The sequence below is a fragment of the Salvelinus fontinalis genome, chromosome 14, assembly GCF_029448725.1.
Source record: "Salvelinus fontinalis isolate EN_2023a chromosome 14, ASM2944872v1, whole genome shotgun sequence".
In the NCBI taxonomy this organism is placed as follows: Eukaryota; Metazoa; Chordata; class Actinopteri; order Salmoniformes; family Salmonidae; genus Salvelinus; species Salvelinus fontinalis.
In genome coordinates, this window is record NC_074678.1 from 33770792 (window position 1) to 33793040 (window position 22249).

General features: G+C 43.8%; 1 protein-coding gene and 1 pseudogene across 5 annotated transcripts in view; one reads left to right on the plus strand and one right to left on the minus strand.

Annotated features, from left to right (window-relative positions):
• Positions 1–920: 920 nt before the first annotated feature.
• Positions 921–1967, plus strand: LOC129869314 (G-protein coupled receptor 55-like; annotated as a pseudogene).
• Positions 1968–4685: 2718 nt separating this feature from the next.
• Positions 4686–22249, minus strand: part of sema6bb (sema domain, transmembrane domain (TM), and cytoplasmic domain, (semaphorin) 6Bb) — a 144463-nt gene continuing 126899 nt past the window's right edge. For 4 of the 5 annotated variants that reach the window (XM_055861466.1, XM_055861465.1, XM_055861464.1 and 1 more), the window contains exon 17: positions 6296–11588. In XM_055861466.1, coding sequence (XP_055717441.1) covers positions 10720–11588 — 869 coding nt within the window. In that variant the 3' untranslated portion in view covers positions 6296–10719. Of the gene's footprint in view, positions 4905–6295; positions 11589–22249 lie in introns of those variants that run through there. The other variant, XM_055861467.1, reaches the window with a different exon arrangement.

The window sequence follows — 22249 nt, forward strand, 5'->3', positions numbered from 1 at the left end:
AATTGGTAGCTTGGTAAACTATATTTTCAGAGTAGCTTCCCCAACACCGGATTTTAGAACGTGTAAATAGACATGTACATGCATAATGTAGCATATACTGTATTTATAAATCATGGACCACAGTTGTTTTGGAAACACGTTTTTCACCAGTTGACTTCGATAGATCATGCTTCTTGTCATGTGTCTTTGAACATTCAACATTCAACACAAACAAAAAGACATTAGAAGTGAATCTCCAAACCATGATGAGACACAAATATTACACCAACAGTCTAAATTTCCCAAACATTTACACTACAGACCATATAAAGGAAATAACATTGTCTTGAAGTAAAAAGTACTTCTCATATTGTGACTGTGTATAGTGAGGAGGTAATATAAAACAGAAAAATATCAAGGCAATTTCAGAGCTTTTGGCTCTTTCCTTATTGTTGAAATATTCTTAGGCTTTAATGTATTTCTGTCAAATTGTTCATCTCTGGTGATAGTATACCTACGCAGTTCTATACTTTGAAATGCAAATAGACTGCAGTCTATCAAACACAACTTCCCTTTTCTGTTGTCAAGGGGAAACTGCTTGAAAGAAATGTCTATCTTCTCACACAGCTTCAAGAAGGAGACAGTAAAAGTGGACTCTTAACTTACAGGTGAAAAACATCTGTATGCTTGGTGGCTGTCAATCACATTAAAAAACTGCCTTTGTCAGAGTTCCTCTCATTTTAAGGTAGGACATTTATTAACAGTCAGAACCAACAGAAAGAACGATGTGTTTTTAATTGAAGTGGGAAGTACAGACCAAGTGAGAACTGTTATAGTAGTGTGTGTCGCAATTCTTAACCTCTGAACCATAAAACAGCAGTCAGCTCAATGATGTTGATTGCAACTTTGACTTTTAGTAATACACGCTTGAAATAGTAACACATTACTAACTTCATAAGAATGTAAAGACCACAATTTTAGCCTTCATCAGTAAAACATCATAATATTATCCTAACTGACCATGCTCTTCACCATAGTGAGAATGATGTCCAACCACTCATATGGACCACACCTCTGTAAAACCAACATGTTGGAGGAGGTGAGGCTGTTTCAGAGGGTAGTGTACAGCCCTGTGTTTCTGCTGGGTCTGGCCCTGAAACTCTCTGCTCTGAGGGTGTTCTACCGTAAGAGAGCCAGCTTTACAGACACACACATCTACATGTTCAACCTGGCTGTGGCCGACTGTGCCCTCATCACCTTCCTGCCCTTCAGGATCTACCACACCTTATTCAGCATTACCTCTCCTGGCCTCTGTGCTGTTCTGGTTCTCATTCATTTCACCTACATGTACGCTAGTATTTTCACTGTTATGGCTATTAGTGTTTAGAGATTCATCGCCATTCAGTTTCCCTTCCACTCCAGGAGAATGGGCTCCAAGAAACAAGTGGCTGTTGTAGTGTGTGTGATGATATGGGTGACTATTGTGTTCCTATGTGTGATATTCAGGGAGCACAATAGACCTGAGCACAATCTGGCCTGCTTTGAGAGGGAATTCCATTTGTTTCCACTGGGCTACATTCTGACTCTGGAGATACTGGGATATGTGGTTTCTCTTCTCACAATGCTGCTTTGTTCATGTCAGACGATCTGCACTCTGCTGGCCTACAAGGACATGCACTCATATAAGGACAAGAGGAAAAGTATTAGAATAATATCAGCCAATTTGGTAGTCTTTTTCATCTGTTACACTCCTATCTGTATAGCATTTTTCATGAAATTCTATGTTGCCTACAAAGTCCCAACTGACTGCCAACAGTATAATTTGATGCATAACTTTTATCATGTCTCAGAAGGGATTGCCACAACAAACTGCTGTTTAGATGCTATTGAATATTTCTTCTTGGTAAAGGAGTTCCGCAAGGAACTGGTCCCAGGGAAGTCAGAACCGAGGCTCTCCAGATAGAATTGCTCTCTCTAGAACCGGATAGGAATTGAGAGGGATTATCAGCTACTGTATATTCTGTTTTGGCCTAGTGAATGCTGTAACTTGAAAAATCATAAAAAATCTGATAGTTATACCAATATATTAATTATATACATATTTTCCAGCTGTGTCGTCTTTTTTGAACAATTGAAGGGTAGCTTATGTTAAAAACGGTTCTGTTTTTCTGGACTTAACTTTTGGCAGGCTATTGTCTCCCCCCTTGTGTTCAGGCTGGTCATCACACACTGCTTTATGCTAAAATACATTCACATTTATATTGAATGATAGATATTTACATGGTTTATATTGAATAATCAATATTGACATTGTTTATATTGGATAATGGATATTGACATGGCTTCTAAAATCAGGAAAAAATTGTTGAGGCAATATAAGTGAGAATTGTACAAATTATATACAGTTGAAGTCAGAAGTTTACATACACTTAGGTTGGAGTCATTAAAACTCGTTTTTCAACCAAACTATAGTTTTTGCAAGTCGGTTAGGACATCTACTTTGTACATGACACAAAGCTTGGAAACAGCTTGGAGAATTCCAGAAAATTATGTTGTGGCTTTAGAAGCTTCTATAAATAATTGACATAATTTGAGTCAATTAGAGGTGTACCTGTGAATGTACTTCAAGGCCTACCTTCAAACTCAGTGCCTCTTTGCTTGACATCAGGAATGGGCTAAAATTTACCCAACTTATTGTGGGAAGCTTGTGGAGGGCTACCTGAAACGTTTGACCCAAGTTAAACAATTTAAAGGCAATGCTACCAAATACTCATTGAGTGTATGTAAACTTCTGACCCACTGGGAATGTGATGAAAGAAATAAAAGCTGAAATAAATCATTCTCTCTACTATTATTCTGACATTTCATATTCTTAAAATGAAGTTGTGATCCGAACTGACCTAAGACAGGAATGTCAGGAATTGTGAAAAACTGAGTTTAAATGTATTTGACTAAGGTGTATGTAAACTTCCGACTTCAACTGTACACTCAACATTGAGAGTCATGTACACTGAGTGTACAAAATGTTAATGACGCCTTCCTAATATTGAGTTGTACTGCCGAAAGCGCTCCACAGGGATGCTGGCCCATGTTAATTCCAATGCTTCCCACAGTTGTGTCAAGTTGGCTGGATGGACCATTTTTGATACACACAGGAAACTGTTGAGTGTGAAAAACCCAGTGAAAAACCCAGCAGCGTTGCAGTTCTTGACACAAACCGGTGCGCCTGGCTAGGGCGTCACGAAATGTCGTCAGCCAGTGATTGTCAAGTAAATACCTGTCCGTCTCACGGTAATTGACCGTTAATTAACAAACATATTTAGCACCTCCTGGCTTCCACACATGACGTTAGCCTACAAGCCACTGATGCAGACCTTTGGAACATTTACATTTTAAAAAGTCTAATAAATCTATGTAATATAGCCTGCACCTTCACAATAAATCCATTATTTATTTTAGACAGGTCTAAGGACACATGATATGAAGAAAATGTAGTCTATTTCTGAAGAACAGAATAGCATACTCTGAGTTGTCCTTATGTCAGGTCCTGATCTGGCTATGCCATATGGCTGTGGGCTACACTAGTTCATTAAGCAGACAAGATTTGTTTAGAATTCCATGGCATTAAAAAAATATATATATATATATATGTGTATATATATATATACTGTATTATTTTATAGTATGAAGAACACAATTGAACAAAGCTGAATAAAATAGAAAGGATATTTTCTCCAAACGATTTGAGGGAGAGCGCACATGCGGCTATTCTGTGTTGAGTGGTTAACAAAGAAATAGGTACTCCTATATGCTAAATTTAGATGTATTAATGTAACTTTAGTTGTTCTACGTTGGGCAAATGTTGGGCTATATGTTTTGATTTTTAATACATTGTAAGGCTGCATGATGCGACTCTAATGATGATTTGAAAAAGGTTCATTGAAAGACATGAGCTCTGCTTTGTTTTTTTGCGCAGGCTGTCATCAGTCTCTCACTCACAACTTGACAAGCACTTGATAATGCCTCGAATTTCCTAGCGGCATCCCATTTGTGTGGCCATGATGCACCCTAAACAAATCCATGCCTTTTGCAGCCAGTGGCCGTTGTGCCCATCTCCCTGAGTGCTGCGTACTCCGAAGCACATCTCACTCACATGGCTCTCCATCAGGTGATCGGGTCTTTCTCACAGGCTACAAGTGAAGACAGACACTTCAGGGATGCAACTCGGCACGTCCTTATCCAATTCTGAGGTGTATATTGAAGATATTGGAAGAACTGTCCACATTTACTTTTCATCAGCCAACAAGATGAGTAGGCCTAACAAAAGCACTAGCCTCTATCAATCTACTATCCCTCATAGTACAAAAGTGGACCTATTCTATTCACCTATTCTATTCTGTGCGAGAAATAAATATTCCAACAAGTAGTCTGGGACAGTTGTGGGATGCAATAGATCCCAAATTAATACAACAACTAGCTTCAAAAAAACGTTTTTACTGAAGCAACAGATCAGAACATTTAGTTTAAAATGTTGATCAACTATTTGACTATTTCTTCACATTATAAGCGCAGCAATGCGCACACTGCAGTAGGCTATAAGCACAAATGTTCCATTACGGGGAAAACACTATTAACAAAAGTGACCACAAATGAGATTATGCATGTAATGCTTTTATTATAAAGGTGCATTTTTTGGTGAAAATTATCTTCCCCAAACTTGAAACTCACCCGCTGCTTGTATGCCAGTTAGGCTCTACACCCCTTGTAGAGCGAATTGTGCTTAATTTTAATAATTTATTTGGCATGTAGACCAATGTCCACACTTATATTGATTGTGTAATTCTATGGTCCTTTACTGGATGTGTTGTTGTCAATCTTACTGTACATCTGTCCGGCCCTCTGTGCTTGATTGTCTGTGTTGGTGCCTGAAAGCAAACAGATAGAGCATTAAACAGAATGACCTTTTCCTTCTCTCTCTCAGAGGTGCCTGATAAATATGTCAGATAGATGGGCCTCAAATTACACACTGTGTCTTGTATCATGTTCATGATGTTAACACCATTCAGCCCTGTAATGAATGCAAAAAGACAAGGTGTGGCTGGAATCTGAATACACAGAACAGGGCTGTGAAGCTGTGAGTTAGCCTGCAGTGAGCTCAGCTGTGGGTCAACCTGACAGTGTCCGCTGGGCTGGCATTGGTCCAATCCATTAATGAATCAGATTCATCACATGAATGTGCCCCTGGCTCGGCTGATTGATTTTGAGATTTATGATTACGTGATGGCCAGCAAGGGCTGCGGTGGTGGAGGGAGGGAGGACTGCGGGGCAGGCAGGGCTCCAGCTTCATACTGCAGCACCAGGGGCTGAGGACACATAAAGCAGCACCAGGGAATGGGCGGCTCTGACAGGCCTCACAGCCCCTTTACCTGTCAACAGATGTGTTACTGTCTCATACACTCCCCTGAGATAGAGAGGTGTGCTCATATCATTAATACTGACAAAGCTATTTTTGTTAATTTCTATTATTCATTCTGATGCTTTTCGATGGTAATCCTCAGAATTGTCAACAGTGGTATTACTCATGTTGGCAAAATGGAGGACCACACTGGACTGCCATGGCATACGAAGAGGCATGGTTCAGGTCTTATTTTATGGCTGTTAAAGGCCGTTGATGGACCAACAGCACCATCTGCTGGACAGTGGGGGTATTTTCAAACTACGCCATAGCTACAAAGAGAAGTGTACTAATGTATTTGACACAAGTGATAGCAAAGTATTCATTTTTGTGTTTTATTTAACCTTAATTTAACTAGGCAAGTCAGTTAAGAACTCATTCTTATTTACAATGGCGGCCTACCCCGGCCAAACCCTAACCTGGACGACGCTGGGACAATTGTGCGTCGTCTTATGGCCAGTTATGATACAGCCTGGAATCTAACCAGTGTCTGTAGTGACACCTCTAGCACTAATATGCAGTGCCTTAGTCCGCTGCTCCACTTGGGAGTTAAGAGAATGCCAAGAGTGTGCAAAGCTGTAATCAAGGCAAAGGATGGCTACTTTGAAGACTCTGAAATCTGAAGTATATTTAGATTTGTTTAACAGTTTTTGGTTACTACATGATTCCATATGTGTTATATCATAGTTGTGATGTCTTCAGTATTATTCTACAATGTAGAAAATAGTAAAAATAAAGAAAAAACCCTTGAATGAGTCGGAGTATCCAAGCTTTTGACGGGTACTGTATATATACATGTATCCTTGAGGAGGAGAATAAATAGTCAAAATAACTGGAGTAAAAGAAGATACAAGAAGATAGTTAATGTCTGAGTGGTTTATTAGAATAAGAAAGTTGACAGAGAGCAAAGTCTCCATGCTAAGTGACAGGCAGAGCTGAGGACAATGTTGAAATGGTGTTCAACTGCTGAAGGGTGTGTGTGTGTGTGTGTGTGTGTGTGTGTGTGTGTGTGTGTGTGTGTGTGTGTGTGTGTGTGTGTGTGTGTGTGTGTGTGTGTGTGTGTGTGTGTGTGCTGTTGTTTGAGGGTGCATGCATGTGTTTGTGTGATGGACAGATTTGCAGACACAAGCACACACACTTGCATGTACTGTATAAATTCACACGTTGCTACTTCTGTACACACAGAGGCTGTGTCATGCAGCTACTGCACTTAAATTACATTTAAGCATTGAGATTATGTACACACAGGGACACGTTGTGTCATTTAATGACAGTGTCCCTGGTCACAGGCAGGGACAGACAGCCTCTGGTGAGAGCCACAGGACTGCAGGAGTCTGTCACTGTAGCAGGAGACTCGACTCTGGAGGAGTGGAAAAGTTCTCTTTGTTGTGATTCCAGTCTGTATCCCCTCCTCCTCTCCTCTCCTCCTCCCAGACACAACTCAGACACAGCACAGGCATCAGAGTGGGAGCAAATACTGAGATGCTGTTCACAGTACAGAATCTTCATCATCATCTTCGTCAACTTCATCATCAAACTCACACACCAAAGAGGAAATAGAAAATCCAATACAACAAATCCCAAAAACTCAAACCAAATATTACCACAGAAACAAAAAAAAAAAACATGACAAGAATGATCAGTGCGGACTAAATAGAATGCTCTCTACAACTTTACAAAAATGCTAACATTTTTTTGTGCTTATCTTTCGATGATAAATATGTCTGCTGCCCGTGTTTATTCCTTAACAGATTCGGTTACATGTCTTCTTATTTGGTTTGGGTCTTTCTAGGGCATCCCATCCTGGCATTGGCAGTTTCTGGCTGGGGGGCATTAGCTAAATCACTGGGTTACTCAGGAAAACAAGCCAACAACAAACAATGGCATGGTTTCAGGGACACACACAGTCCATGATATTTATACACACAGATCAGGTCATGTGGGTTGGGGGTGGGTGGTGGGGGTGGGGGGAGAGAGAGGAACACTCTGTGAGCTACATATCATGTCCAGCAGAAAGTAATGGCTGCCAAAGAAAGCAATTTACTGCATCAGCGGATTGCAAATGTAGATAAAGGGTTAAAACATTTCAAAACTGATTTCAAAAGAACAAAGATTTTTGAGCGCTTCACAGTAAATTACCCAGATTTCTCATTCTGGTGTTGACACATTTAAAACTACCTCTGTTTGATTGTAGCTGCTAATACAACATATAGAGAGGGAAAGGCTGATTGTGTGTATGTGTCTGTTTGTCTCTCTGTGTGCAAACCTGAAGGGTTGTATTATGGGGAACCACAGATTCCTTAACTGTTTAGTCATGGTGGACTAAGATAATCATGTGTGGCTCTTCCAACGAGCAAATCCCTGGGTCTGAGCCACAAGTTTGGCCTCCCTCCTCCCTGGCCTGGGGATAACAGCGGATCGTAATTCAATCGCATCCTGAATTTGATTAGGGAGCAGTGTGTGTGTTTGAGTGTGTCTATGTTTATGTGTGTTTAACTGTGTGATTGTGTGTGTATGGGGGGATAGCTGCAGAGGAGAGTGGGTGCTCGTCACCCTCTTGATGTGTCTGTGCTAATCTTCTCAGGGGCTCATCACGCCATTAGGGGCTGGGATGTACTTTGCCTAATCAAGCATGTTTAGTGAAACAGTGTAAGAGAGGGAGCTGGAGCACGCCTGGCTGGGCAGGCAGAGTAGGCCTCATTCACTCACTGCACTTAGGGGACACCACTGGCTGGGAGAAAGAGAGGAGACAAGAGGGGGCACCAGGGGGCCACTACTGCTTCAAGGCCCCATGTTCTCAACCAATACTCCTCTCGGGGCTATAATGGAGATAGGAGGAGGACGACGACAACGTGGAGGAGTGGTTTTGTCTACTACAGTATGGAATGTGCTATTTCAATATACTCCCCAACTCCCGACTACTTTACTCATTCATGGCAACACTCACTACTAATATACTTCAAGTACACACAAACCAACACACACACATGAACGCACACATGCATACACACTCATTCAGTTGTTGCTTTGTCTCCCTGGACTCAGCCATGAGTGGGCATTTTTACACAGCTAGATCATGTGTTTACACTCTATGAATCTCTTTTAGTATTCTACCTCAGTGGTTTAGCCCTTTACACATTAAGACAAACAAATCCACCGTCCAACCTGGCTCCTCTCCTCAGCCCACCACACAGCTGGCTTTCTATACAAGGCCAGGCCTCCCCTCTATCTGCTCCCCCTGTTTCAGGGCAGCTCTGAATGTAGCCATAGCTTTGTATTGAAGCCCTGCTAAGATTTATGTTTGTGATCTCTGGCTCTGTTGTGTGTTTCTCTAACACCACTCTCTGCCAGTCCTACCCAGATCAGCCCAGCCTCTGCTCCTCCCAGCCCACAGACCCACTAATGAAGCCAGTCTATGCGCTCCCATGCGTGTTGTCGACGAGCGCTCAGGGTGAGGGTGCAGTTAACACTGATTTGTGAATGTTGGGGGATTGAGGCAGAAATCACTCAGATAATGGCTACCGGGCCAGAGAACTAGAGGGAGAACAAGGAGATTATGGACAACTTCCGCTGTAGCCTGAAACAGAGCAGCATCCACACACACAAGTCATGACACAGATGAAAAAACACGAGCCACCGGATCTACAGACAGGGGAGTGAGCAGAGAGGCGGACAAAAGGAGAACATCAAACAGAGAGAGAGAGAGTGGAGGGAGACAATCCACGCCCAAACAGTTCTACTTTGCTTTGTTGAGCCAGTGTCCCTTGTGTATAGATGCTGAAAGGCAGGGATATAGAAGTGATAGCAGTCTGAATGAGGCCAGTCTCCTAGCCCCAGCCCTATCGGCCCATCCCTGGCCTACCACCCTGACTGGTCCCAGCCCCAGTCCCAAACGGTGCCAGTGTCTGTGAGGGGGGCCGGAGGGATGGGCAGGGGGGCACTGCTGTCTTCATTGATATTCCGCTGGGCTGGGGCACTGGGTTCGCCCCTCCGGCCCTGACTCTTAACGGCTATTTGTTGCAGCCATCTCCTCCTGCTCTGGGGCACAAAGAGGCTCAGTGTCAGGGAGAGGAGCCTGAATGGAGCTCCCCAGTGGCAGGGCCCTGGGCCCGCTAACTCCCACAGCCAGGCTCACATTCCCCTAAATGGGCTATGTGCACTTCTCTCCTGTCCGCTGGCCTGCCGGGTAGCCCAGGCCTCAGGTCAGGTCACATAGATCCAGGGAGAGACAGACAGAGAAGGAGGAAGGGAGTGGGAGGGACAAGGTTGTCTTATACCACTGTGCCCTCTGACTGTCTTTTGCTGTTCCCTCAACTTCTCCAAGGAAACACAGAGATATTAAGGTACCATCCTCTCATCTCCTCCCTGCTGGTTTTTGTCCCCTCCACCTTAACATGTTCAAGTCCAGTGCTGTTGTTGCTAGGTCTGGGCTGCAGACTGGGGGAGGAGACCGTTACAAGGTCTGATTATAAACACATAATAGAGCTTTAGAAACACACTAGAAATGTGTGGTTTTTCCATGATTGTTAACACAATGGGATGGATCGTTGACATCATTATCAAGCATATTCCAATAAAGATCCAGTGTGTTGTATGCCCACATTAAGACAGGAACCCTTTCCCATACTGCATGATCCAGTGCCACCTGGCATTGCTAATATCTATCAAACACAAGCTGACTGATAGAGCTGACTGATAGAGCTCACTGATAGAGGTGACCAGAAAAAAAACAAGGAAAAGCACATGGTTGTCTGCTGGATGCTGGCACAAAAGCAAAGCAGAAATAAAAATGTCACACCCAAAGAATGACTTGCAAAGCACAAGATAGTAGAATGAGACCTTTCACAACTGGAACTGAACTAAATTATCAGTGAAGCAGTTCTCATTTCTTTTTGTTTTTCCTTTTTCACAAAATGTCCTTTCCCTTGCACCCCTTCCTAGTCCTTGAGGTTGGTTTTATGGTGTCCAGTCCATGCTCTGTGGGTTAAACCACGTATGGAGCAGAGGGGTGCACCTCTCAGGGGGATAGCAGAGCTGCAGCCATGAGGAGAATAACCTCATCTCTTTAACTCTCTCTCTCTCTTTCTCTCTCTAAACTGCTGGCTTCTGGAGACCCAGTCTCTTCAGTCAGTTAGTCAGTCAGGCTTGACGCCGGGGGATGTCAGAACATTGAATGACAGTGAGAGAGGACAGACAGGGCAGGATTCGGGAAGGGAGAGTCTGAGGGGTATTCCAGTTGCTGAGGGGAAATGGGTTTCAGAGGGGGGTTCATTGCGCTCTTCTCCTCACTGGCCACTAGGGGTGGGCTCGCCCACGCTCTTTCCCATTAGGTGACTGAAGTCGGCAAGGCCGTGGTGGTTGGCCCGGATCAGGCTCGGGCGCTGGGAGGGGTAGGGCGCTCCGTTATTGCTGTTATAGTTGAGTCCCTCGTGAGGCCAGCGGGGAGGCTCCCCAAAGTCCATCTGGGTGCTAGGGGCTGAGACCACCCTCCTGCGGTCTGGGGAGTCCTGTGGCGTGGCTGGGTAGTTGTATTCACCTGCAGAGTTCCTCAGGGTGGTCCTGGGTTGTCCCCCATGGGGCTCCCGGTTGCTGGCCAGGACCAGGTAACGTGTTCGCTCCGTGTTGGGGGGCCCCACATCCCCTGGGCCCTCGTGCCTGCCACCTCTCTCCTGCAGGAACTTGGAGCTCAGGTAGATGACGGAGTTGGCTGGGCAGGGCATGCCCACTGAAGTGAGGAAGGTCTGACTCTGGTCCCAGTCTACATCTCTCATGCTGGGTGGAGGCCGTTTCTGCTGCAGGGGGGTCTGTTCTGGAGTAGGTAGGCCTGGATCCATCTCTCCTTTAGGCCAGCCGTTGGGCATTACAAACGGGTTGTCTGCCTGAGAATGTGACCGGGGTCTCTCGCTGCCGCTGGTACGTGTCACGCTCATCACTGAGCCGCTCCGGCCCTGACCCAGCATGTTCTGCTCCTTGTCCCCTTTACGGCTCCTGTTGGCTCCTGCCCCTCGTGTGCGGTGGCGATGACTCATGATCCAGCAGACAGCCAAGCCCGACAGCACCGCCCCCGTGGCGAAAGCTGAAACTGCAGACACAACCAGCAGGTTGACTGACACCAGACCATCTGGCTCGTCAATGAAAGACTCCTGCAGGAGACCTACAGACAAAGAGAAAGACAGACAGATGAACAGAAAAAGCTGTAAATGAGTCAGTGGATACGGTGGATATGTGAAAGAGGGTTCAGACACTCCTGGGGAATAATGATGTTGAAGAGAAAAATACATTATAAAACAACAATACGTTTCTGCATTTAGCCTTCATCAGGGTTCTAAAGTCTGTAAACAGAGCACAGTTAACATCATCTCAGCTCTGGCCTTAGTAAAGTGGGAGATTACAGCTTGAGAAAGTGGCCTATTTCCCTGTGCCTCAGTGGGTGGGGATGAATGCTCTTCTGCGAAGATATGCTATTGGTGTAACGGCTAATTGTGTTCATTACCTAAAGTGGATGGTGATTTTAATGGCTGTAATAACTGTCTTCCTGATTGAGAATATCTCCCAACCCCGAAGCGTTGCAGAACATTTACTTTGCAGCGGAAGATGCCTGTACATTCCGGAATTAAAGGGATAGTCCTGGACTCTGAGAAGTGGATAAAGGGCTTCATTAAACTATCCCTTTAATAGTGAGTAATTTTTTATATTTTTATTTTTTATTTCACCTTTATTTAACCAGGTAGGCTAGTTGAGAACAAGTTCTCATTTACGACTGCGACCTGGCCAAGATAAAGCATAGCAGTGTGAACAGACAACAACACAGAGTTACATATGGAGTAAACAATAAACAAGTCAATAACACAGTAGGAAAAAAATCAAAATATAAAATGAGTCTATATACATTGTGTGCAAAAGGCATGAGGAGGTAGGCAATAAATAGGCCATAGGAGCGAATAATTACAATTTAGCAGATTAACACTGGAGTGATAAATCATCAGATAATCATGTGCAAGTAGAGATACTGGTGTGCAAAAGAGCAGAAAAGTAAATAAATAAAAACAGTAAGGGGATGAGGTAGGTAAATTGGGTGGGCTGTTTACAGATGGACTATGTACAGCTGCAGCGCTCGGTTAGAGTGAGAATTGCTTTAAGTTGCATACTGTATTAACACATGAACTTCAAAGTTATTTTCTTCTAACGGCATGAGAAATGGTTTTAAAAAATACAATCACATCTGAAAGAGGACCACGACAATATGCTTATTTTCCCTGCAAAGAACTTGAGAGAAGCTCCTCTGGAGAACAGAATATATGAATTACTAAAGCAGTGGAAAAACAGCAGAGCACAAAGCTGCTGCCATGGATCAATTAAGAAAATGTCAGGAGAAAACTTGTTCTTTGCAGTGCAAGCACCAGGGACAATACCAATAGAAAACAAAGAGCTTACTCCCAGCCAGAGGAGGAAATGAGGGAAAAACTATGAAAGAGTGAGCGAGAGAAAGACAGAGAGGGAGAGCAAGAGAGACAGAGTGAGAGTGAGTGAGTGAGTGAGTGAGTGAGTGAGTGAGTGAGTGAGTGAGCGAGAGAGAGAGAGTGGAAGAGTGAGAAAGACAGAGGGAGAGAGAGGAGAGAGGGATGAAGAAAGAGAAAAGAGGCCTTCAGCAAACTACTGCAATAGAGGCCCCAGACAAACAGTAAATGTTTCTTAAATTACTAGAACAGCAAAGGGATGGTGATGGGTGTGTCAGGGAGATAAGATAAGTCCCCACAGGAAATAGATGGATGTCATTAATGGATGTTGGGAGCCACTTATTCACCCTGCAAAAAAAGCAGAGAAAGAACATGCCAGAATGCAGGGAGCAGAGGTCTGCTTTAAACAAACATACCTTTATCATCTGATACATTTATTGTAATGGAGACAAATGGCAATAATTAGGAGCAGGTAGGATAAACTAGCTAGTAGCTAATTAGTGGGTTTTGGGGCTTGGCGAGACACAGTATTGTTCTCCATGCGTTGACAGGCAGAGAATGGGGACGGCCTACATTAATAAAAACCATAACAATAGAAGGTGCGAATTGAAAGGCCACAGTGAAAAGGATTTAGTGCTAATCAAGTTGCCATCTTGGTCAATCTAGGTCCTTTTATACTCTTATTAGTGTTTGATCACTTATTTAATAGACCTCGGAAATACATGGCGGATCGCTGGGTACCATAGTTACAGTGAGTGAAATATGTGTTGTGTGTCTATTGCATCTTCAACTATAGAGTGGATATCCACAAAGTACCTGTATGGGTTTTTGGTTTCATATTAACGTGACTGATTTTCCCTTTTCTTTCTTTCCCTTTTACTTCCCTCTATCTGTCACATAGAGAGCTCATCATTCTGCTGGCTAAGCATAGTCCTTCCCATTGTGCTTGTGTTTTCTGCTAAACACTCATTTATCTCTCTCTCTCTCTAAACATATCCCTGATCCATCATCACCAGGCCAGCCTAAAAATATCCCTGATTCATACACTATTTATTTTCTCTTTTTGGACCAATATTCAACTTGGATTCACTGCCAGTATCTATTACATTACTCTGGAAAGTACTGTGCTCTTAAATGATGATGTTCAGTGGCAGCCAGGCAGCAGAGAGCGACAGTGGAAAAAATGACAGGATATGGCACTGCTGTCATATTTATTTACTGCGACCTGTTTTATTCCTAAACCAATGAGGTAATGAATTGGTTCATGGGTTTGGTAATTCCTAAAAACCACAAGCCTTGATGGCTCTCTAACAACTTTGGACCATAATTTCATCCACATCTGGAAATGTTCATACTTCACTTACACTGAGGAGTTCCCATTCCCTTTTCCCTTTCACATTTCTCCCTGAAAATGCACGTCCGGGGTTCACTATGGAACATCAGATTCAATTCTGTACGCTGTCGTTTCGGTGTGGGGAGAGGTTGTGATGAGCGTCTGTGTTCCCACACCTCAACTAGAGAATACGGCGAGGAGGGTTGCCCTTTCCTGGTAATGATACTGAACCACCATTGAAATGCATCCGCCCTATCTGGAGCAGCATCATTCTCCTCCCATTCAGACCCAATGTGTCTCCTTTTTGCCCCTCACAGTGAGACGATGCACATCGCACTCTGAAAGGCCTAGGCCATTAGTGATTGTCGCCTTTGGAGCCACTCTGCTTTGTGTCAATGGCTGGGGGAGACAAAGCAGCTGGAGGAGAGATGGGTGAAGAGTGAGGAGAGGGGAGGGGGACAGGTCTCTCTCTCTGTCCCACCGGGCTGACAGCAACCCTCTCCTCGCCGACTCACTTATTAAACCTTAATGGAAGCCGCCCTGACTGTCAGCCTGACGAACACTGAGCACGTCTTGGGCTTGCAGCTCCAATTACAGGAGAACAACACTGAGGCAGGAGCAGCCTAGTTAGTGGAGGAGATGGGGAGGAATGGGCCAGGCGGAGGGATATGGCGCTATGAAGGCAGACTAACTAACTGTCATGTGTTTGTGTTTCTTTCAGGGGGAAGTCACCAAGCTACGGAGCGCACACTCGTTCACAGTCTTTCATTTCTATGTTGCGGTTAATCTTCCCCATCTCTCTTTCCATTTGTCTGCAGCCACCGTCTTCTGTTCCCTCGCTTCCCTGATCTTCTCCTCCTCTCTCCTCCATTCCAGTGGCATGTCCTTTAATCTTCTTCTCTCTCTCTCGCTCCATCTCTAGGGATATCACTCTGATTCCTTCCCTCCATTCCTCCACCCTCCATCTCAACCTCAGCCCTCCTGCCCTCTCTCCCTCTCCTTCTCCCCCATGGACCCTGGCTCGGAGTAGCCCAGCCTAATGAAAAGCCACAGTGGCCCTGGCTCTTGGTTAAGATTCCCTTCATTAAAACACTGGCAGCGTATGGATTTGCTCTGCCCATGCTTGCAAATTGGCTGGCCTTTTAACGGTGGGGTTATTGATTTTCAAACCCAACATAGTGTCAGTGAGGCCGGGTATGTTGTGACTGGAAACATGCAGTTATTAACTGTGATGCTGCCTGCTGCAGTGTAGGGGGATAGAAACTACTGTACCAGCAAGTGGGTTGGCTCACACATGAAACCCATCCTGCTTTCAAACTACAGCACAAAAGCAGCAACACACTCCCGATGGACATGCATATGACACAAACTGACCGAATACAAACAGTGTAGCTATTCCCTCCGCAAGGCAATCAAACAAGCTAAGCGTCAGTATAGAGACAAAGTAGAGTTGCAATTCAACGGCTCAGACACAAGAGGTATGTGGCAGGGTCTACAGTCAATCACGGACTACAAAAAGAAAACCAGCCCCGTCACGGACTAGGATGTCTTGCTCCCAGACAGACTAAGTAACTTCTTTGCTCGCTTTGAGGACAATACAGTGCCACTGACACAGCCCGCTACCAAAACCTGCGGACTCTCCTTCACTGCAGCCGACATGAGTAAAACATTTAAACGTGTTAACCCTCACAAGGCTGCAGGCCCAGACGGCATCCCCAGCCGCGTCCTCAGAGCATGTGCAGACCAGCTGGCTGGTGTGTTTACGGACATATTCAATCAATCCTTATCCCAGTCTGCTGTTCCCACATGCTTCAAGAGGGCCACCATTGTTCCTGTTCCCAAGAAAGCTAACGTAACTGAGCTAAACGACTACCGCCCCTTAGCACTCACTTCCGTCATCATGAAGTGCTTTGAGAGACTAGTCAAGGACCATATCACCTCCACCCTACCTGACACCCTAGACCCACTCCAATTTGCTTACCGCCCCAATAGGTCCACAGACGACGCAATCGCAACCACACTGCACACTGCCCTAACCCATCTGGACAAGAGGAATGCCTATGTGAGAATGCTGTTCATCGACTACAGCTCAGCATTTAACACCATAGTACCCTCCAAACTCGTCATCAAGCTCGAGACCCTGGGTCTCGACCCCGCCCTGTGCAACTGGGTACTGGACTTCCTGACGGGCCGCCCCCCAGGTGGTGAGGGTAAGTAACAACATCTCCACCCCGCTGATCCTCAACACTGGGGCCCCACAAGGGTGCGTTCTGAGCCCTCTCCTGTACTCCCTGTTCACCCACGACTGCGTGGCCATGCACGCCTCCAACTCAATCATCAAGTTTGCGGACGACACAACAGTGGTAGGCTTGATTACCAACAACGACGAGACGGCCTACAGGGAGGAGGTGAGGGCCCTCGGAGTGTGGTGTCAGGAAAATAACCTCACACTCAACGTCAACAAAACAAAGGAGATGATTGTGGAAAGTTTTAAGTTCCTCAGCGTACACATCACGGACAAACTGAATTGGTCCACCCACACAGACAGCGTTGTGAAGAAGGCGCAGTAGCGCCTCTTCAACCTCAGTAGGCTGAAGAAATTTGGCTTGTCACCAAAAGCACTCACAAACTTCTACAGATGCACAATCGAGAGCATCCTGTCGGGCTGTATCACCGCCTGGTACGGCAACTGCTCCGCCCACAACCGTAAGGCTCTCCAGAGGGTAGTGAGGTCTGCACAACGCATCACTGGGGGCAAACTACCTGCCCTCCAGGACACCTACACCACCCGATGTCACAGGAAGGCCATAAAGATCATCAAGGACAACAACCACCCGAGCCACTGCCTATTCACTCCGCTATCATCCAGAAGGCGAGGTCAGTACAGGTGCATCAAAGCAGGGACCGAGAGACTGAAAAACAGCTTCTATCTCAAGGCCATCAGACTGTTAAACAGCCACCACTAACATTGAGTGGCTGCTGCCAACATACTGACTCAACTCCAGCCCACTTTAATACTGGAAATTGATGGAAATTTATCAAAAATGTATCACTAGCCACTTTAAACAATGCCACTTAATATAATGTATATGCATATACTGTACTCTATATCATCTACTGCATCTTGCCATCTTTATGTAATACATGTATCACTAGCCACTTTAAACTATGCCACTTTTATGTTTATATACCCTACATTACTCATCTCATATGTATATACTGTACTCGATACCATCTACTGCATCTTGCCTATGCCGTTCTGTACCATCACTCATTCATATATCTTTATGTACATATTCTTTATCCCTTTACACTTGTGTGTATAAGGTAGTAGTTGTGGAATTGATAGGTTAGATTACTCGTTGGTTATTACTGCATTGTCGGAACTAGAAGCACAAGCATTTCGCTACACTGGCATTAACATCTGCTAACCATGTGTATGTGACAAATAGAATTTGATTTGAACATATCGGAGGTTGAGTGGGACTGACATTATCGGTGTTATAGAATGATCTGAGGGACTTTGATCTAGGAACCTACTGTTTCTCTGCATGGCAACGTATTTTATATGTACCCTGTGCATGCACGTGTCAGTGCATGTGTGTACTATATATATGGACGTGATTGTGTGTGTGTGTGTAATAGATGAGAATAAGGGACTGCACTCATGGTTCAGTGATTTAGCTCATTATCCTCTCTTTCTTTATCTTGCTACCATTCTTTCTCTCTCTGTTAAAAGACAGACTGCAGGCTCTATCTTGTTACTTTCTCTCTTTGTCTCTATTTTTCTTTCTCTGTCTTTCTCTCGCTCCCTCTTACTCTATTGGAAGTCTGCAGGCTCTTTCTGGGCCGTTCTCTCTCCCTCTTAACCTCTTCCTCTCTCGCTCTCCTGCTGTAATCTGGGTCCCCCTCCTCCACTGCTCTTCGGTCAGACAAATTGGAGTTTCAGAGTCTAAGCCTTGCTACACCATAAACACTGTGTTTACTCATAGGGCTGGTGGTCATGGCATTTATAGTTCCTCTGACTACATTACCAAGGTAGAGTAGTGACTGAGTGAGATTTCTGGAGGTTGTGTAGAACCTTATAAGGTCTGGTCTGAGGTGCCTTTACTGATCAATATGGTAAAACATTTATGAACCCCAGCATGTGTTTTCAATTAAAATTCCATAGCATTTCCACAAAAATCTGCTATTGGAATCAGGCTTTCACATTTCTATTAGACATATTAAAGTTTTACTTAAGGTAGCTAATTCTGTTCTAATTGCATCCACTCAGTAGTCCACTGTGCAGCTACAATGCCCGCTCTGCTGCTTGGGGTAAATGATAGAGTACAGTTGATTTAAATAAGGGTGTGTTAAATTCATATCCATTGCAGGAAGTTAGCGCCCTCCCATGCTGTGGACAATTTGTTGAGCGGGAAACCGTCAGTCAGTTAAGTGGTTTGTTTGTGATATACAAAGCATGATTTTTTTTATTTTAATACATTCTAACCTTGCTTTTCATATCATGCCAGCCTTTTGCAACAACTTAACAAGGTGGATGCTGTTAGCGCTTTCAGCTGCATTCAATCCAAACAAAACAGCTGGGCTGTGGATTGTTTTTCAGAAAAGTGTGTCTCGGAGGGATACCGTTTCCAATAACACCCTGTAGCCTACAGTTATGGTTTTGGCTGGCGTTGGGTAGTAATTTATATCCTCAATTTAGGTGTAAAGGAAAAGAACACAGTGTAAACTATTAATAAATATTCAGGAGATACGTCACAGGCAATAAATTATAAACTTGGTCCGTGTTATTAGTCTAACGATCCACCGGGAGTTTCAATCTCTCATTCCCCAATCACGTACATCGCAATTTCAACTTAATCTTTCTCACATGCTAAAGACATACATCTAGTGTGCCATGGCTGTATGCACCATGATATATGACCGCAGGGGAAAACGCACTTCTATTTGTTGAGGTTAACACCTCAGTGTTGAAGTGTTGGATTTGTTCCCATCAACATTGCTGAAGGTTTATTAGGTGGATGATTAAACCATCCAGCCTTGGTTGAGACTCCAGCCCATCTGGTTGACTGATTTAATCTTTTCCTCTGCCCTGCTCCTCTGATTTAAGACACACGTTTTATAAAACGTCTCCTGCACCATACCTTCTACGCTGATCCTCAAAATGGGGGTCCCCCAGGGGTGTGTGCTCAGCCCCTTCCTGTACTTCCTGTTCATCCATGACTGAGTGGCCGCGCACGACTCCAAATCAATCATCAAGTTGTAGAGGCGCAACAGCACCTCTACAACTTCAGGTGGCTAAAGAAATTTGTCATGGCCCCTAAGACCCTCTATTACCAGGCCATCAACCTGTTTAACAGCCATCACTAGCGGTCTACCAGGTGATGCACACTCACTCACACAAAACACACAAGCTAGCACACACACCTCATACTCACAAACAATGTTTCCTCTAATATTTTTCAGGCACTGAGCAAATTTCAAGTCTGCTGAGCACAAATTTGAACATTGTGAAAATGCTGTGCAACTTCCAGCGTGCGTTTACTGTGAACACTGAGGTTGTGTTTAAGTTACAGTTTTAACAGTGGCCATGTAGGCTACCGTGGCTATTTGATCAACATGTAAGCCTACCAGAGTTGCCTACCATCAAAAACAATGGAGCTAATGTATCCCATTACATTTTAACACGGAAATAGCTGTTCTTTCATTCAATCTACAGTAGCAGCCAATGTGTGGTGTTCAATGTAGGCCTACATTCCATAAGGAGTGGTTGGAGCGTTGGGCCAGACACCGAAAGGTTGCTAGCTCGAATCCCCGAGCTGACAAGGTAAAAATCTGTCATTCTACCCCTGAACAATGCAGTTAGCACACTATTCCTAGGCCGTCATTGTAAATAAGGATTTGTTCTTAACTGACTTGCCTAGTTAAATAAAAAATAAAAACATGCAAGGCTTGACATTAACCTGTTTATCCACTTGTCCTTCAGACAAGGAGGTGACTGAAAATGTTGTGTTGTCTGATGCAAGAAACCCCTTTACAAAATAAAATGCATTATTATTCCTATACCATTATTACAGAAAATCTGACAAATTATGCCATCCTCTGCCTTTTGGCTAATTAGTTTCTTCAAAATACAACACTGCCCCTTATTTTTTTTTTTTTACCTGACTGGCTTTTCAAAGATGTCTAGAAATGTACCCATTTTGTGCTCTTGTAGGAAGCAATCACTCCCCTATTGCTGACTAGAAATTATCTATAACTGTGCTAATAATTTAATTTGCTAGTTAGTGAGTTAACAAAATGTGCACACGTGGCTACATGCAGCTCTCGCTTTGATCTCAAAACGAGCGCATCTACTCATAAAATGGCACAGATCCATACAGTATGTGGCAATGGTCTATTTGCATGTAGGCCTACTGCACCTCTGATTGTTTATGCCACACTGGTCTGTGTAGAGTACCGGCTGAGTGGTGCATGTCAATGCAATACAATCCTACTCCGATGCGTTCTGCCTTCAACAAAATCTCTTGCATAGTTAGTTTTGTATACTAAGTGTTGCATAGTTCATTTTGTTTCGGTATGTTGCATTGGAAGTGGCTAGTATTGCGTTGATTCGATTACAATTCCCACAGTAAAGGGAAACGTTAATAGTGTTAACAGGGAAAACTCTAGAAAATTGAGTGAAGTTCAATCTTGTGCTTCTCTGTGGGTTGATACTGTATTTCTTCTGCGGGGCAGTCGCACATACACTTACACACACACACTCCCAGCCAACGCTGCTATCCCATGTTATAGAGACATTGAACCACTGGTCAATTCCTGTTTCACACTGTGTATTTAAATACTGTATCCCCGACATAGCTTATTCTAATATTTATTCTACTGTACAATGTATTTTAGTTACACTGTTTATACACATCGGATATTTATTTATATACTGGATTCTTGACATAGCTCACTCTATATTCTATGTACTGCTGTACATTCTTGACATTCGACTGCATGCTTAGGAGGAAGCAACATAAGCATTTCGCTACACCGCTATAACACCTGCTAAACACGACCAATAAACTTTGATTTGATTTGTTACCTGCGAACAGAGTGCTGGATTAGGGACAGTGCTAATCCCATGGGTCTCAAAAGGATGTCACTCTGTGGGGGTTAAGAATGAGGCATTATGGGGGCTCTGGGACCCAACTAACTGCTGTTAAGAACACTATTTCTCAGCCATGCAGCATAAAGATGTCGGATCTTAACTTGATCACTCTTTTGCCGGGACTCATGAGTCCCTGAAAAAGAGCAGTTCTCTTTCTCTCCATGTTGGGGCAGTCGAGTCATTGGGATCAGGGCTTGCGATCAAAATCATTTTCTCTCAATGTGTAATTACATGAGTCTGACATGCACAAATTTGGTATATTTGGAAAGAAGCCATCTGGGAGATTATGAGGAAATGATCAGAAGATAGATAATAGTTACATAGTTCAGAATACACAAGATCAAGCACACACAAAATCACAGTTTAACATTTTTCATTGACAAGCGATAAGTGAATTATTGATGGCTAGAGCTGGAAACATATCAGATGGCTTCCACAACATGTGAACAATATCAGAAAAAAATGGGATTGATAGATCTAACAACTAGAAATGGGCATATGTGTTAATAAGTGGTGCCAGGTGTGGTCACAGGACGTTTCCAAGTGTCCTTAAACCTCTCCAAAGTGGCATATGTCTGTAAATTAGATAATTCCAGCGCTTTTACATATTTGCAATCCCTAAATGCCATTTGTTCAGTATAAAAACATAATTTCTACCATATCAACCTCACTCAAACATTGTGGTGTTATGGGGTATCCAGGATACATTCAAGTGTCCTCTCAACCTCTCCAAAGTGTCCGAATGTGGTAATTGCACTGTTTTTACACACTGGATGTGCCTAAAAGGGACACTTTACTATAAAAACTAAATTTCTACAACAACAACCTCTCTCAAACATTGTGGTGGTGTTGGGGGACATACAGGG